The sequence below is a fragment of the Juglans microcarpa x Juglans regia genome, chromosome 5S, assembly GCF_004785595.1.
Source record: "Juglans microcarpa x Juglans regia isolate MS1-56 chromosome 5S, Jm3101_v1.0, whole genome shotgun sequence".
NCBI classification, from domain to species: domain Eukaryota; kingdom Viridiplantae; phylum Streptophyta; class Magnoliopsida; order Fagales; family Juglandaceae; genus Juglans; species Juglans microcarpa x Juglans regia.
In genome coordinates this window covers 3,975,412-3,990,079 of record NC_054603.1, presented here as the reverse complement: position 1 = coordinate 3,990,079, position 14,668 = coordinate 3,975,412, and the positions used below count along the sequence as shown (strand labels likewise).

Genomic DNA, 14,668 nt, shown 5'->3' with positions numbered 1-14,668 from the left:
ATATTTATCTTATAATGAAAGAGATTTACACAATTACCGCATTAATTTTCCTATATCATATCAGATTTTTGTGCTGATAAAAAATGTTTATAAAAAATCGAGTGCGGCTATCTACGCACATCTTACATGAAATTTTTTTTTTTTTTAAACTCAATACATAATGTACTGCAGCTATAGGCTGATATGCATATTTCCTCTAAAAAATTTGGTCACGGGGCGTGGTAGGGTGATGTTCAACCGAGCTACAAGGAATTCAAAACACGTACTTCTATCTACTGCGTCGTACATATATCCACCGGAGACACGTCAACCGGGCCACACCGTCTATACCAAACCGGACCCAACCAGCAGTCTTCATCCGGAAGAAAAGCCCGGAAACAATAACCACAATAACCGCACGGACGAAAGGTATCGTCGGTAATTCGGATCTATACTGTCGCAGTCTTCGCCAAATCAACATCACTAGGTAAATTTTTCTCCACCATACTCGGATTCCCGGGGAAAGTTACTCCGAGCCAGTTCCATACGTTACCTCGGTCGAAGAGAAGAACTAGGGTTGAGAGTAGGAAATATCTATATTTTCTGCAAGCATTTTGGCGAGTTAGGGTTTCTTTCGAGCAGCGATGTCTGCATGCAGCAGTTTCTGATTTGGTAATTTTGTAGGAGGCCTCTGTTGTGGGATGGCTTTGAAGGCGGTGCACTGATGTCACTGTTCTGGATTGTGATTCGGCAGTTAGCAGAGATCGAAGGAATGGTAACTATTCTTTTAAAAATATTCTACCTTTTGCTGATTTTGAGTAGTTCTCTTGATTTTTTTAAAAGGAAACAGAGTTGTTCGTGCGCGGCATTTTAGTCTCTGTTTAGTTCCGGAGTAATTTAGACGAAGAAAGGAAGTTGGAAGTTTGGCACGTGTTTTTTGTGTTGTTTCGAATATGCGAAGTAAAAATCTAACCTCTACTAATCCAAAAAGGGGAAAGTCGGTTCAGTGGAGCGGTGGTTTTTGTTTTTAAGGTTCTGAATGCTGGGAAATTACAGATTCAGATGACCCAGTTTCGCATTCTGTTTTCCTTTATTTTCTCGGCAACCAAACAGAGGATTTAGGAAGAAGTTCATTTTCTTTTATGTTTTTGATAGATGGAAATCAGCTCCCCTTTTCTTTTTGTCACTCTTACATATCACGTGGTTAGAACATTCTCTCTATATGTGGAAAATTATAGACAAACATGGGAAATGGAGCAAATATCTGCTTCATGGATGTGTAAACGTGGACTATGAGATTTTGTTCATTGACGATGAGATTGTCTTTATATATCTGTCCACAGGCTACATCAAAGAAAGTGATTACCAAAGAAGAGTGGGAGAAAAAGCTTAACGATGTAAAGATTATGAAAGAAGACATGAATAAATTGGTGATGAATTTCCTCGTCACAGAAGGTTATGTCGATGCTGCTGAGAAATTCCGGATGGAATCTGGAACTGAACGTATCCTTAGTTTGTTATGGTTGCCTACTCTGTGTGTGTTGTGTGTGTGGTGTTTAGCGCTGATGACTTGTTTATTTCTTTCTTTTTCTGCCATATGCTATCCTGTTACACCTTATGCATAAATAGCAGATATCGATCTTGCAACAATTACAGATCGCATGGCAGTGAAGAAGGCAGTTCAATGTGGTAATGTAGAGGACGCAATTGAGAAAGTCAATGACTTAAATCCTGAGGTTCGATATCCTGATCTATTCCTTGCTGCTAATCCTTTGGTATATTACATTATAGATATGTTTTGCCAGTAGTTATGAAATCAATTCTTCAGCCACACTTCAACAAAATTGCACATCGTTGCATACACTTAACAGCTAATCGATTTTGTTAAAATAAAATTTGGAGTTTATTAGTTTTGCATGTGCACATTGTGTATTTATTGGTTGATGCACCCCAAACTACATCTATATTTTGTTTATTAGTAAAAGAACATTTGAAATTGGGATATTAGGGAGTGATAGCTAGTAATCACCTCTATAATATCTTTAATTTTGTGGGATGTCTTTGTGGCTAAGGTATTTCTCTTTACAAAAATTTATAAAAACTCCTAGGGGTTGGCTCAAGTGGTTAAGGCCCTGGTCTTGGTGGTATGCTCCCGCCAGGTCTAAGGTTCAATTCCTCTTGGGTGCAAACAATTTATAGGGGTCATCGGATTTGGGGAACTTCCCCTTGAATTACCCAAGGTGTACTTACGGGAAACTCCTTTAAATAACCAGAAAAATCAATTCACTCATTCCTAGTCCTCTATATGCTGGGGAAAATGGCAGATTTAGGTGTCGTTTGGATTCGAAGATGAGTTGAGATGAGTTGTGAATAGTAATGAGATGGATTGTGAATAGTAGTGAAATTTGTGAGTTAAAGTTGATGAATAGTAGTAAATAATAGTGAGATGACTTGAGATGACTTGAAATGACTTCCGAATACAAACCACCCCTTATTCTTTTGCATGTACTTTTAGCGGAAATCTTGCTGACTGACATTCAGCATTAGAGAACATATGAGATTCCTTTTTATTAGCCTGAACTCCCTTGCTGACTGGCCATTGAAAAGTGTCTCAAAAGTTCATAGGTTAGGTAGAAGAATAAGTGCCTGCTAAGTTGCTAACAAAGTATGAGAGCTTGGGAGGATGATGGTGTTCTCAAGAGGTTAATGGGCCATGTATACCAAAAAAAAAAAAAAAAGAGGTTAATGGGTCTTTTGGGGTTGGTCTTTGGAAGAATATTAGAAGCAGTTGGGAGAATTCTCCCGGTTCATAGGATATGAAATGGATGCTGGGTCCAAGGTAGTATGTTGTTGGTGTGATGTGTGGTGAGGAGATAATAGTTGAAAGGTGCTCTCTTGGCGTAGCATGTTTCAAGGATGCATTTGTGGGAGAGTATTTTCAGCTCTCTCGTGAATTTCATCAGTTGAGTTTTGATATTGTCAGAAAGGTTAATGATTGTGAGATGAATCTTTTCACAACATTCTTTAATCAATTATACTCCAACAGGGCGAGATGGGATGGTGAAGATAAAATTGTTTCGAGCCCTTCCACGGAAGGAGTGTTTGAAGTAAAATTTTCTTACAACATGTTATGCTCCCAGTGCTGTACTCCTTTTCCCTCGAAGATTATTTGGTGCAATAAGCCCCTTCCGTTGAGAGTGAATTTCTTTGCATGGGGCCATGGGCAGTGATCTTTGGATAGTGGTCTGTAATTGTTTTTCTTTTTCTATCTCTAGCTTCCAAAACTTCTTGATCTTTTTACATTTTCTTCTCAAGTATATCTCTTGTATACTGGTCAAAAAAGTATTGGGGTAACAACCTTTTTCTTTAATAAAATTATCTTATGAAAAAGATAAATTTTATGAAGTAGAGAAAGTAGAGAGAATGTCTTGTAACAATGTATCTTATGGTAAAAAAGAAAAGAAAAAGTAGAGAGAATGCCCCTGACGGTTGAAGATAGTGAAAGGGAATGAGAAAAGAGAAACAGCAAACCTTGAAAGGATTGCAGGATGGAAGAGAGAAGAGAAGAGCTGGAAGAGATAGAAAGGCAAGAGGGGCAGGTAACAGAACTGAAAACTATGAAGGGGGAGGCGAGAGTTGGAAAGGGTTGAGAAAGGGAGAGGCCACAGGCTCTTCCAAAATATTAGCGATTATACATCAAAGTTCTCCGTCTCGTCTTACACAAAGGAGGCCGATACTTGAGTATTACAGAACCTAGAAAACACATGAAATCCATCTAAAACAACTGCCCATATTATGTGACTCTCGTAGTATTACAGAAAACACGAAAAACCTTCTAAATGAGGAATGTTCTTCTTGTAGACAACTTGCAATGAATAATCTGCTGTTTTGTATTTCTTTTGTCAACTTCCTGCTGAGAATAATTTTTTCATCGGGAAGGGGACACATTTTTGAGGAATGTCATTGAAGTCAAATATGGGAGCATTTGGGGAGGATGGTGCTCTAATGAAATAAGAGGCGCATATGGGGTGGGAGTGTGGAAATTTATTCGGAATGGATGGGAAGTTTTCTCCAACAACTTCAGATATGAGGTGGGAAGGGATGCACGAATCAGATTTTGGTCCGATACTTGGTGTGGAGATATCGCCTTGAAGAAAGCTTTCCCTTATCTCTATAGGATTGCATTGGACAGGGATGCTTCAGTGGCCGACAACACGGTCATTTCAGCTGGTTCTCCCCAATGGTTGTTCAGGATTGGGAGGTGGGAGAGATTACAGCACTTTACACGGCACTATATGCACTGAATCTTAAAGCTGAAGGGGAAGACAGGCTGCTTTGGACTCATTCCGGAACAAGCAATTCTCGGTCAGATCCTTCTACAAGATTATCTCGCCTCACCCTTCTACTGTTTTCCCTTGGAAGAGCATATGGAGGAGTAATGTTCCGCTTAAGGTTGCTTTCTTCAGCTGGCTGGCCTCCCATGGGAAAATATTGACTATTGACAAGCTGAGAAAGCGTGGATTTTTTATAATAGACTGGTGCTTTATGTGTAAAAGAAACGGAGAAACAGTGGATCATCCTCTTCCTCACTGCAAAGTGGTTAAGGCTCTATGAGATGAAATCTTCTCTAGGCTTGGCATTGTCTAGGTCATGCCTAGGAGGGTGGTTGACATTGTTATGCTGGAGAGGAATTCAAGGGTAATCGTCAAATTGCCGCTGTCTGGAAGATGGTGCCACTTTGCTTAATGTGGTGTATATGGAATGAAAGGAATGGCCACTGCTTCGACAACAGGGAACGGTCAATGGGAGGGTTAGGGACTTTTTCTATCATACATTGTTACTTTGGGCTTCAGCCATTGTATTGAATGGGACTAGCTTTAATGACTTTTATACTGATTTCCACAGCGCTTAGCTTGTAATTAGGTTTATCTCTTGTATACTCTCTGTGTACTTAGGCTATGCCTAATTATGTGGATTAATAAAAAAAATTTGTACTTATAAAAAAATAATAATAATTTTTTTCTCCTCGCTAAAACTAGAACCCGAGAAGAGAATTATGTTGGGCAAACTTTTTCTCTTCTCTAAACTGAGAACCTATTTAAGTGGTATATCTTGGAGATTTTATTCAGAAATTTTCTCATAGTTTGTGTCATAGAGCCCAATTATTTCTGATTTCAGGTTTTCTTCTCTCTTCTGGTTTTTCTAAATTAATTGTTTATTATGTGGAAATTTATATGCAGATACTGGATACCAATCCACAGTTGTTTTTCCATCTTCAACAGCAAAGGTTGATAGAATTAATTCGGAATGGGAAAGTAGAAGAGGCTCTAGAGTTTGCCCAGGAGGAGCTTGCACCAAGGGGAGAAGAAAATGTATTACTGCCTTCATAAAGAACTTCATTGTCATTTTCTTTGCATAATGATTAGTTTTTTTCTTTTGGACAAGTCTTTGCATGATAATTGTGGAAATTGAAATGGCGAAATATAATTCCAAATATAAAGATAGGTTTGTCTTCATGGAACTATGTGTGGCCAGGATTTGATGATCGAGTTTGTTTAATTGTATACAACTAAAGCTAATACTTGGCTAAGAAAATTAGTTGTCTGCAGCAAAGCTTTTTAGAAGAGCTGGAGAGGACGGTTTCTCTTCTCGCTTTTGAAGATGTTTCCAACTGTCCTGTTGGAGAACTTCTGGACATTTCACAGCGCCTAAAGACCGCCAGTGAGGTGAATGCAGCCATCCTTACTAGCCAGAGCCACGAAAAAGGTTAGTGCACTTTCCATCTTATCTTTCATGGTAATAAGAATACCAGGGTCTGGAATTTGTATATTATGGTTCTCTCGTTATGAAATCCAGCCTAGATCTTTTATATATGTGTGTGTGTGTATATATATATATATATATATTGCTGCAAAAAGTCACATTTTTCGGCAGCAAGTTTCTTCATTCTTCTAGATTCAATAGTAGACTGACTTATATATAAAAAAAAAAAAGATTCAATAGTAGACTTTGAGTCGAGTTAGAAAATAGTAAAACAAAGTTCCTGTCGAGATTTTCTCTGTGACCAGCAAAATATAGATGTTATCAAGTCTTGGACCTCTTTCACTTGAATGAACATTTGGAGCAAAATTACCAAGTTCTGTTAGGGCCAAGATTACGACCTCGTTTGGATAGTGAGATGAAATGATCTGTGAAATGATTTGAATATGTTTTATGTGATTTTAGGAAATGAGAGAGAAAAAATAGAATTAAAATATTATGGGGTTTTGGGATTTGAAAAAAGTTGAATTATTTTTTGTGTTTTGTTTGGAAGTTTGGAAAAGTTTTAAGAATTAGATAATGATTAGATGAAAAAGTTGAAGATTTGAAATTGAAAAGTATTTGTGTTTGTGGTGTTTGGATATTGAGATGAGATGGGATGAGTTGGGAGGATTTTGCTATCCAAATCAAGCCGTAATCTACATGGAAATGAAGACCTCTTTGAACAGGGAATGACAACTGTTTTTCAGTGACATTTTACATTAGTCCTTCGATGTTTATATCAAAACAAGCAATGTAAGTGAATAGTAGCTGAAATTAAGTTTTAAACTTCGGTATTGGGAGTTGGATCATTTTTTTTTTCTTGGTAAGCAATGATGTCATTTTCTGGGGGGTATTCCTAATTTAGATGAACCAACTCCTATCTATTATTTTGTCGGCAATCTTGTTCGAGTATAAATATCCAAGTAAATAACTCCTGTATAATTTTGGCTGAACAACAGATCCAAAGCTTCCAAGCTTGTTAAAGATGCTGATCTGGGCGCAAAACCAGCTTGATGAGAAGGCTGCCTATCCGCATATAAACGACTTGTCCACTGCCACGCTTGAAGACCCTGCCATCTGAAAACGGGTGTGACTTCAATGGGTGGAGGATTTAGGTGTTTCTAGATTGAATGGGTCAAGTTCGGTGTAATGAAACATGATGTTTGTACTTTTATCTTAAATCTACTGTATCTAGTTGTCCTTTGCATGTCATCCACATTGGAGTTAATCCCTTCCTACAAGCTTTTCAGTGGCCTTTTGCTGTTGTCCACATAATTTTTAATAATCTCTCTTGTATTCAATGCTTTTACTAGCATTGATTTCTCTACATGCATATATAAAATCACATTTTTTAGATATTGATTTTGTATATCAATAAAATTTTTCACATTATGCATCTTTGAATCAAATAATAATAAAATATATATATTTTTTAATTTTTTTTTCTAAAATTATTTTTTGTTGATATGCTTCAAATAAGTAATTATATTATCAAGTTATTATAATTTTCTTGATATGCTTCAAATAAGCAATTATCAATCTCATTCAAATCTTCTTTGATTTTTTTGTTTGCGTTGCTCTTTGAGAGAGAAAAAATAGGAGAGAGAAAAAATAGTAAAATAATATTTAGAGAGTGAATAATATTTATAGCTATGTAAAATTTTAAAGATACGTAATTTAATATAGACTAATTTAAAGAGATGTTATAAAAATATGAAAATGCATAAGTCGCTACCAATACTAGATGGTCGAAGATTTCTTTTAACGTCCCGGTATATGAAAAATAGGATGAGTTTCGAGCTCATTCAATTTTTTTCGCAACTTGCTGCTTGTTGTCAGCCTTATTTTTTAATGGAAAAAACTTCAGACCGGATGGTTTGAAACCCATTTTCACACGCACCAATAAAACAATGACAGTTAGGCATTCCATAGAAATTCTCATTACACCCGCATACACCGCAAAACGTCTCCCTCTCCTTCTTTCTCCCCCTCCCTCCCCCACTGCAAGACACACGAAACCTAAAGCCCCCCCAAAAAAAAGCACGAAGCCAAAGCTCCCTCTCCCTCCCTCATCTGCGCTTGATGCCGACGGAAGGTAGTCTCTGCAAAATCATCTTCTGTTTGAAGCTCCCTCACGCCGAAGCTCTCTCTCCCACTAGAAAAGAAAAGAAAACAAGTTCTGAGCAGTAATTCTTCGAACAGTGCTTGATCGGATCCCACCACAGCCACTGATGCTCTTGGAAAACTTTAAATGAAGGGTTTAAATCACCCACATGGTTCGTGTGTTTTGCACAGTAATTGTTTGCCTGCCTCATCAAAATGAATGCTACCCATGTGCATGTGCTGCTTTTCCCCATTCCCAACCGACCCAAATACCCATTTTGACATATTTTCTAATATCTTGATACTGTAGCCAATTTATAGAGATTGATATGATATTTTTCAAAATTTTTTGAAAAGGGTATCTTTATAAATAAAATTTATACATGTTTCTAACATTTTCATACATACCCATGCATTGCGCTGATAGTGATGAAACTTGAGCATCTGTGTGCCTCAGTTTGGTTATGCAACCCAAAACCAGATGCAACATCTCGATAGATTCTGAGATCAGGGAAAACAAGGAGTTAATCCAACTGAGATGGGGGATGGGGATGTACCTCTTGAGAGTGACTCTCCCTAAGGAACCTGTCCGGAGATTACTCCATTTTGTAAATGAAATTCCCCTGTTGATTTCTCAGTTGGGGGAGAGAGGGCAGAAAGGAGGGGGAGACGTTTTGGGGTACATGCGACTGTAATGAAAATTTCTATAGAAGACCTACGTGTCATTATTCTATTGGTAGGTGTGAAAATGGGTTTCACACCCGTCCGGCCTGAAGCGCGACTCTTTTTTAATACTATAGAGTCTGTGAAAACAACCCTTTTTGGCCATGTCAGCCGCAACCAAAATACACCGATCTCAAGTCAAATGCTAAAATCATTCACTATCTAGAGGCTAGGAATGTAACTGTGTTCCTTACCGAGGTATAAACGTAAACAAAACAAAACAAAACACAAAGATGCAGATGCTGATTAGGTCTAAGAAACAAAATGAAATAGCATGAAACTGCTGTGTCTCCCCTAAACAAGATCACTCAACTCTGACCCAGACAACATAAACCCAAGAAGTTTTTCTGATATCTGGAAAGTCCTGAAATTTTGCATGTTCAAGTTCATTTGCACCCTTTCCCAAATGGACACAGCCATCGTCAAAATTAAGAGCGTAGCTGGAAGGATCGTACTGGAACTTCAGCTGCTGCTTACCTGCATTCTTGACGGCCTTCTTCACTGCTGCTCTCATCCTCCAGAATAGGCTTCTGCATTGCTTCTTACTGTAAGCACTCGCCCACTCCAAACTTCCACCCAAACCCATACCCATAGGCATGTAGGCTTAGCAGTATCGATATAAAACAGAGTTCTTTTTTTTTTGCAAAAGTCTTTTGTGTGTTAGCAAAGTCTGCTTTTTTTTTTCACCAGTTTGAAGCAGTTTCAACAAAACACAAGGCAGGCTGTAAAAAATTCAGTGTGGGCCTGTGAGGTAGAGGGGGGGATAGAAACAGACTGGATTCCAATGTGTTTTGGTGCAGAAAGTGGGGAATAAGAAGACTAGAAAAAAGGATTCGAGCCCGGAAAGGGGGGAGTAGTACAGACGAAGGAAAAGGGATATTGGAAACCAGGAACACGACCTGTTTGGTCTTTCAAAGAAGCTGCACGGCTTCAGCTGCAGACTACCACTGTGCTACAGTCATTTTACTTTTTGGAATGACGTTGGGGTGCTAAAATTCCTATCAGCCAGAGAGATAGAGGAGGGATGCTGTGGGCAGAGAGCCTCTCTAAGGTCCTTTCACTATCAGAATGTGGTCTTGTTGTGATAGCATAACGAATCCTTAATCCTCGGCACTTAAAATGTTAATTTCTTCGGCTCTGCCATTCTTCCCGGGATACACATGGTCTGGAGACCAACCTCCATGCGATTTTTCAGCTAACCGTATCGATCAAGTTTTGGGTCAACATGAGTAGGCTATAAATCAACCACTCTAACCCGCTCGGAACTTACCCTATTAGACTCATCTAATTTGATTCGTGAAAAAAAAAATCGACCTTAAGATTAGATATCCGCACGGTTAGTAAATGAAATATACTAGACTGAATTTGTTAAGGATTGCTCGTTTATGTTTGAATCAACTCGTTAGTTTGATTTTATTAAAGCTCATTCATATATTAATAAATATATACATACACCTATGTATATATACATATATGTGTGTGTATTAACTAATAATATAAGTATAACACTTTTATAATTAAATATCTAGTATATAACCTAATTACTTATGTATTGAATATGCTCCATAACTATATTTTATAATTTATATAACAATTAGTCGATAAGATTTAATAATTTCATATACTAGTACGTTAGAACTATATATGAAATAGATATACGTTTATCTTATTATATGTATGTATTAATAATTTATGTAGACATAATATATTTTTACTATAAATAAATATCAACTAGCTATGTTGATGCGTAAAAAATCACACAACAGACCAAAAAGGAAGAAAGAGTCATTCTCAACTTGCTATGACGATCCGAGCCTCGATCGGTGTGGTCTTGTGCCCTCTCCAGTGCTCCAGTGCAGCCGTACAGTGTTGGTGTGTACATCTATGTTGGTGTATAGAAAACAAGTGCAAGGAAAGTAAGAGATTGAGACATAAAGATTTACGTGGTTCGACATTATACTTACGTTTAAGGGTGTTTGGGAAGGAAAAATCCATTACAATATGCTTGTTTACAGTCTCTCATAGCCTCTCATTTATCACTATACAATAGAGATCTTGAATATATTTGTTTGAGAAAATCCCCTTGCTAGAGCTCCCTTTCGAGAGGTTGAAGAAGAAGTCGAAGTTCCCAAAGAACCTCTTTGAAGTTGTTTGGCCGTCCCCTTTTATCTAATACCTCTCTTCGCATGCCCCTCGGTAGTGGTGAGGAACGTCCACTTTGCGTGTCTAACCACCTCTTACTTTGCCTCTTTCTCCTGGCTTTACCTCTTGACATTGTCTCCCTTTGTCTCTTGACATACTTTTCTTTCTTACATTACTGTTTTTCCTCTGATCTCCGGTGGTGGCTTTGTGGGCTGGGCCTGGTCTTAAGCCTAGATATTTTGTCCCTTACAAGCTACATATTAATTATTTATAAACCAAATACCAGTTCCGCTCGGCTCAATTACAGTCTTAATAAACAATAACAATTAATTTTAACAATTGAAATTACATAATTTCAACTTGTTCTCAAAACTCGTCGACACAACACTATTCAATAGGTTAGAACAGACAATACAGAGATGGGTATTTAGTGGAAAAAATCCGGGTTCACTTTTAATAATTTTATTTCCAAAAATGTGAAAAAGAAAATAACAAAAAAGGTTGAGCATATTGTCTGCTCAAAGTTGATTTTAATTAAACCCTTGTCTCAATAACATGCAGACCAAGTCTCAGTGAAGGGTTTTCTCACTGCCAGAATGCATGTGGATTGTGGTCCATTCTGTCAACTCTTTATATCGGCAATGGAACCCAGCAGTGATCAATCAAATCAAATTTTCCCTTTTTCTCCCAACTGCTTGGCCTCCTACAGAATGTAATGTGGGAGGCACGTATGCTCACTTTGATTATCTTTAATTTCTACTCTCTCTCTCTCTCTTTAAATGTTCTTTTATGAGCTCCCTTCTTTTATCTTCACCTCGAAATCCTTTGTGCTTTTTATCCCCGCATTAACTCTCTCTCTCTCTCTCTCGTTAAAAAAAAAAAAAAAAACTCTCTCACTCTCTTTGCCTGGGTCTTAAGATTGCCTCTCAATACTGTAGAACACTACCTACGACAACTGTAGTTTCTTTTGAGATGTGGGGTCCATGGAGATGACTTGTCATTTTTGTCAACATGGGATGTCTTTGTCTTAGGCATTGATTTCCTCTCTGTGGACTGTTTTATTTATGCAACTTTTTTTTAACCTTTGTTTGGATTTGGGCTTCCTTAGCCTTAGATGTTTTTTCATTGTTCAGGTTTTTGCCACTTGGCATTGGTTCCCTCTTTCGGCTGGGTTACAACAACTAGGTCTTGGCTGGCTAAGCCCAAACTGTTGCTAGATGTTGCCACTCTGAACATTCACTGCACTTATGTCAGGCGAATAGAATTATTTTTTCTATTCAGATTAATTTAGTTTTCTTATTTCCTCCACGATGGTGCTTGCTCATTTCCTTGTACGGTTTATCTGAAACATTAATCCGTAGAATTCTATTCAGATTAATTAAGTTTAGTTTTCTTATTTCCTTCTCGATGGTGCTTGCTCATTTCCTTGTACGGTTTATCTGAAACATTATTAATCCGTAGAATTCTGTCTTTCTCCATTTGGAACTTTCACATATGCCTTCTCTGTCTATTTTCACTCTTGTTTCTAACTTCTTTCCATTGTTTTGTCACGAAAACTACGTACTTGTGGGCTACGCACCAATTGCAAAGCCCCTTCATGATGTCACAAACAGTCCACGTTCAGGAGGAGTACCATGCAGTATAGATGAAGATGGAAATAGGTTTATCAAACATTAGGGCAACTCATCACTAGTGTTAAATAGGGATGAAAATCAAAGGTGTCTGTGCGGTTTTGATCCAAAACTGAAACCACACCTACAAGCTGAAAATATGTTAATCTTGGTCTTCTTCCAGTAGGTTTGTCGGCGTTGTTGGTGGCATAAACAAACTTACAAACACTCGAACGTCATTATCACAGATTCACAAAGTTACAAGATTCACAACAAATATGAAATATCACACTATCACAGAACCGAGCCATAACAAAAAACTAGAACATGGATCGGTTCCCTCTCTAGAAAATCTTACAACAAATATCACAAGATTGATTTACAACAAAATCAACAAAATGGATCGATACCCTCTCTAAAAAAATTAAAAGAATCCTGGTCCCCATCAACAAACCTTAAATGAATCCGAGATGAGAACTTGAAATGATGCAAATGGATGAAACTATGCAAATGGATGGAAGGAGAGAGGGACGACAACAGAAGAAGAATAGGAACCCAATGAAACCGGCAATGGATCGGTGGCATGAGAGAGAGAGAGAGAGAGAGAGAGAGGGAGAGAGCGGCGCATCAGAGAATGAGAGGGAGAAGGGGGATCCTAACCTAGTCCAGAAACGACGTCATTTGGTCTTAACCAAACGACGCCGTTTGCTTTATTTTTTTTTTTCAATTGAGGGGGTCCAAAACGACGTTGTTTCACTCATTTAAGTGAAACGACGTCGTTTTTATATAGGTATAAAATAAAATAAAAAAGGGTAGAACCGATTGGCCGATTCAGTGATGTTTCATTGGGTAGAACTGAGACCGAATCGGCCGAGATCGGTTCTGCTTATTTTCCATCGTCGGCCGACCAGTTCTTTGCCAATTTCGGCCTGTTCAGTGCTCCGACAGCCAGTTTGATATGTTTCTGGCCAATTTACTCGGTTTGTACACCCCTAGTGTTAAAGTACTTAAAAAGTAAAATTCTATACACTACTCTATAATTTCACTTTCATCCTATTGTGTAAGATGTGACATATTTATTATCATTGATCTAATAATAATAAATATGTGTCACCTTTCAAATGAAATGAGAATATAATATATAACATTTCTCAAAATATTGCTAGTTCTGCCTTGAAATGCACATTTATCATCATCTTTGATATGCAAACATAAAATCCTGATCAGGTCTGGTGGTTTGACTTTCTTTTTGTCACATGCCTTTGTTGCTGTTTGTTCCCCAAAACTGCTTTATATTATATATATTAAACTGTTTCAAAATCTACGTGATGAAAAGCAGATAAAGAGATATCCCAGGAGCCACCCTTTACCCATACATTTAGTTGGTACCTTAGAAAAGGAACATTGTTTCACATTTCTAGATAGGCAGACCTAAATCCTAGAGCGGAATGTTTGTTGGCTGAATAAAAGCTGAAATCCAAAGGTTTTTAGACCTTGGCGCATGTTTCCTGCAGCAGTATCTTACATGGATTTGCTCCTCAAATCTTTTTCCTTGCTTTTTCAGAGGGAGTGGCTTATTAGTGTAGCTTGCCTAGCCAGCCTCCCTCTCCCTCTCCCTCTCATATCTTTTGAAAGTGAAACCATTAAAAATAAAGATATGCTATGTATACCCCCTGACAACATATCACATTTTTGTACTAACTTATTCTAAATTTATATTTTAAAACTACTTGTCTCAATCTTATGATTTGTTTCTCGGGTAGACTACATAGCATTGGAGTTTTCTTCCAAAATTAATAGATGGGATATTCTAATATGTTTAATTTATGATGTGTTGTTTGATATTGGGACATTATAGTATTCGATTATAGATATAAATTTCTTAATTAATGAATGAATGATAATAGTTTTCTTTAAAAAAAAATTAGAATTTTCTCATACATAAAAGATTAAAAAGAGAAGAATATTACCGTCAACTGAACTCGAAAGCAATAAAAACAGCAAGAAACTTGCATCTTAATCCAAATTTCCTCCTAAATTAAGTACCCATTTATGTGATTTGTTTATTTTAATGCCGGGCCACCTCCATGGTGATAACAATGTGGACTGGACTGATACATAAAAGAACAAGCTTGGGAGATTAAACTATATGTAATATATTATTAAGCCATCAGAATTTCCCTCCAAGTAATGTCGTTTAACTATCCATCGGTTGGTCATCGATCATTTCGAAAAACCATATTGCAATAAAAATGGATGACATGAATGAAAGGGACATGATCCCTCCATTCATCAGTTATTTCTAGGTA

General features: G+C 37.5%; 1 protein-coding gene across 2 annotated transcripts; it reads left to right on the top strand.

The window, feature by feature from the left end:
* Positions 1 to 216: 216 nt before the first annotated feature.
* Positions 217 to 7,141, top strand: LOC121266789 (protein GID8 homolog). 2 transcript variants are annotated; one of them, XM_041170612.1, is made up of 7 exons: positions 217 to 555; positions 664 to 754; positions 1,323 to 1,482; positions 1,609 to 1,715; positions 5,220 to 5,351; positions 5,589 to 5,745; positions 6,741 to 7,141. In XM_041170612.1, the coding sequence occupies exons 2-7, from the start codon at positions 704 to 706 to the stop codon at positions 6,860 to 6,862; spliced, it is 729 nt and encodes a 242-aa protein (XP_041026546.1). In that variant the 5' UTR covers positions 217 to 555; positions 664 to 703; the 3' UTR covers positions 6,863 to 7,141. The 2 variants fall into 2 exon arrangements, with proteins under 2 accessions (XP_041026546.1, XP_041026545.1); XM_041170611.1 differs by having other exon boundaries at positions 218 to 466.
* Positions 7,142 to 14,668: the final 7,527 nt, after the last annotated feature.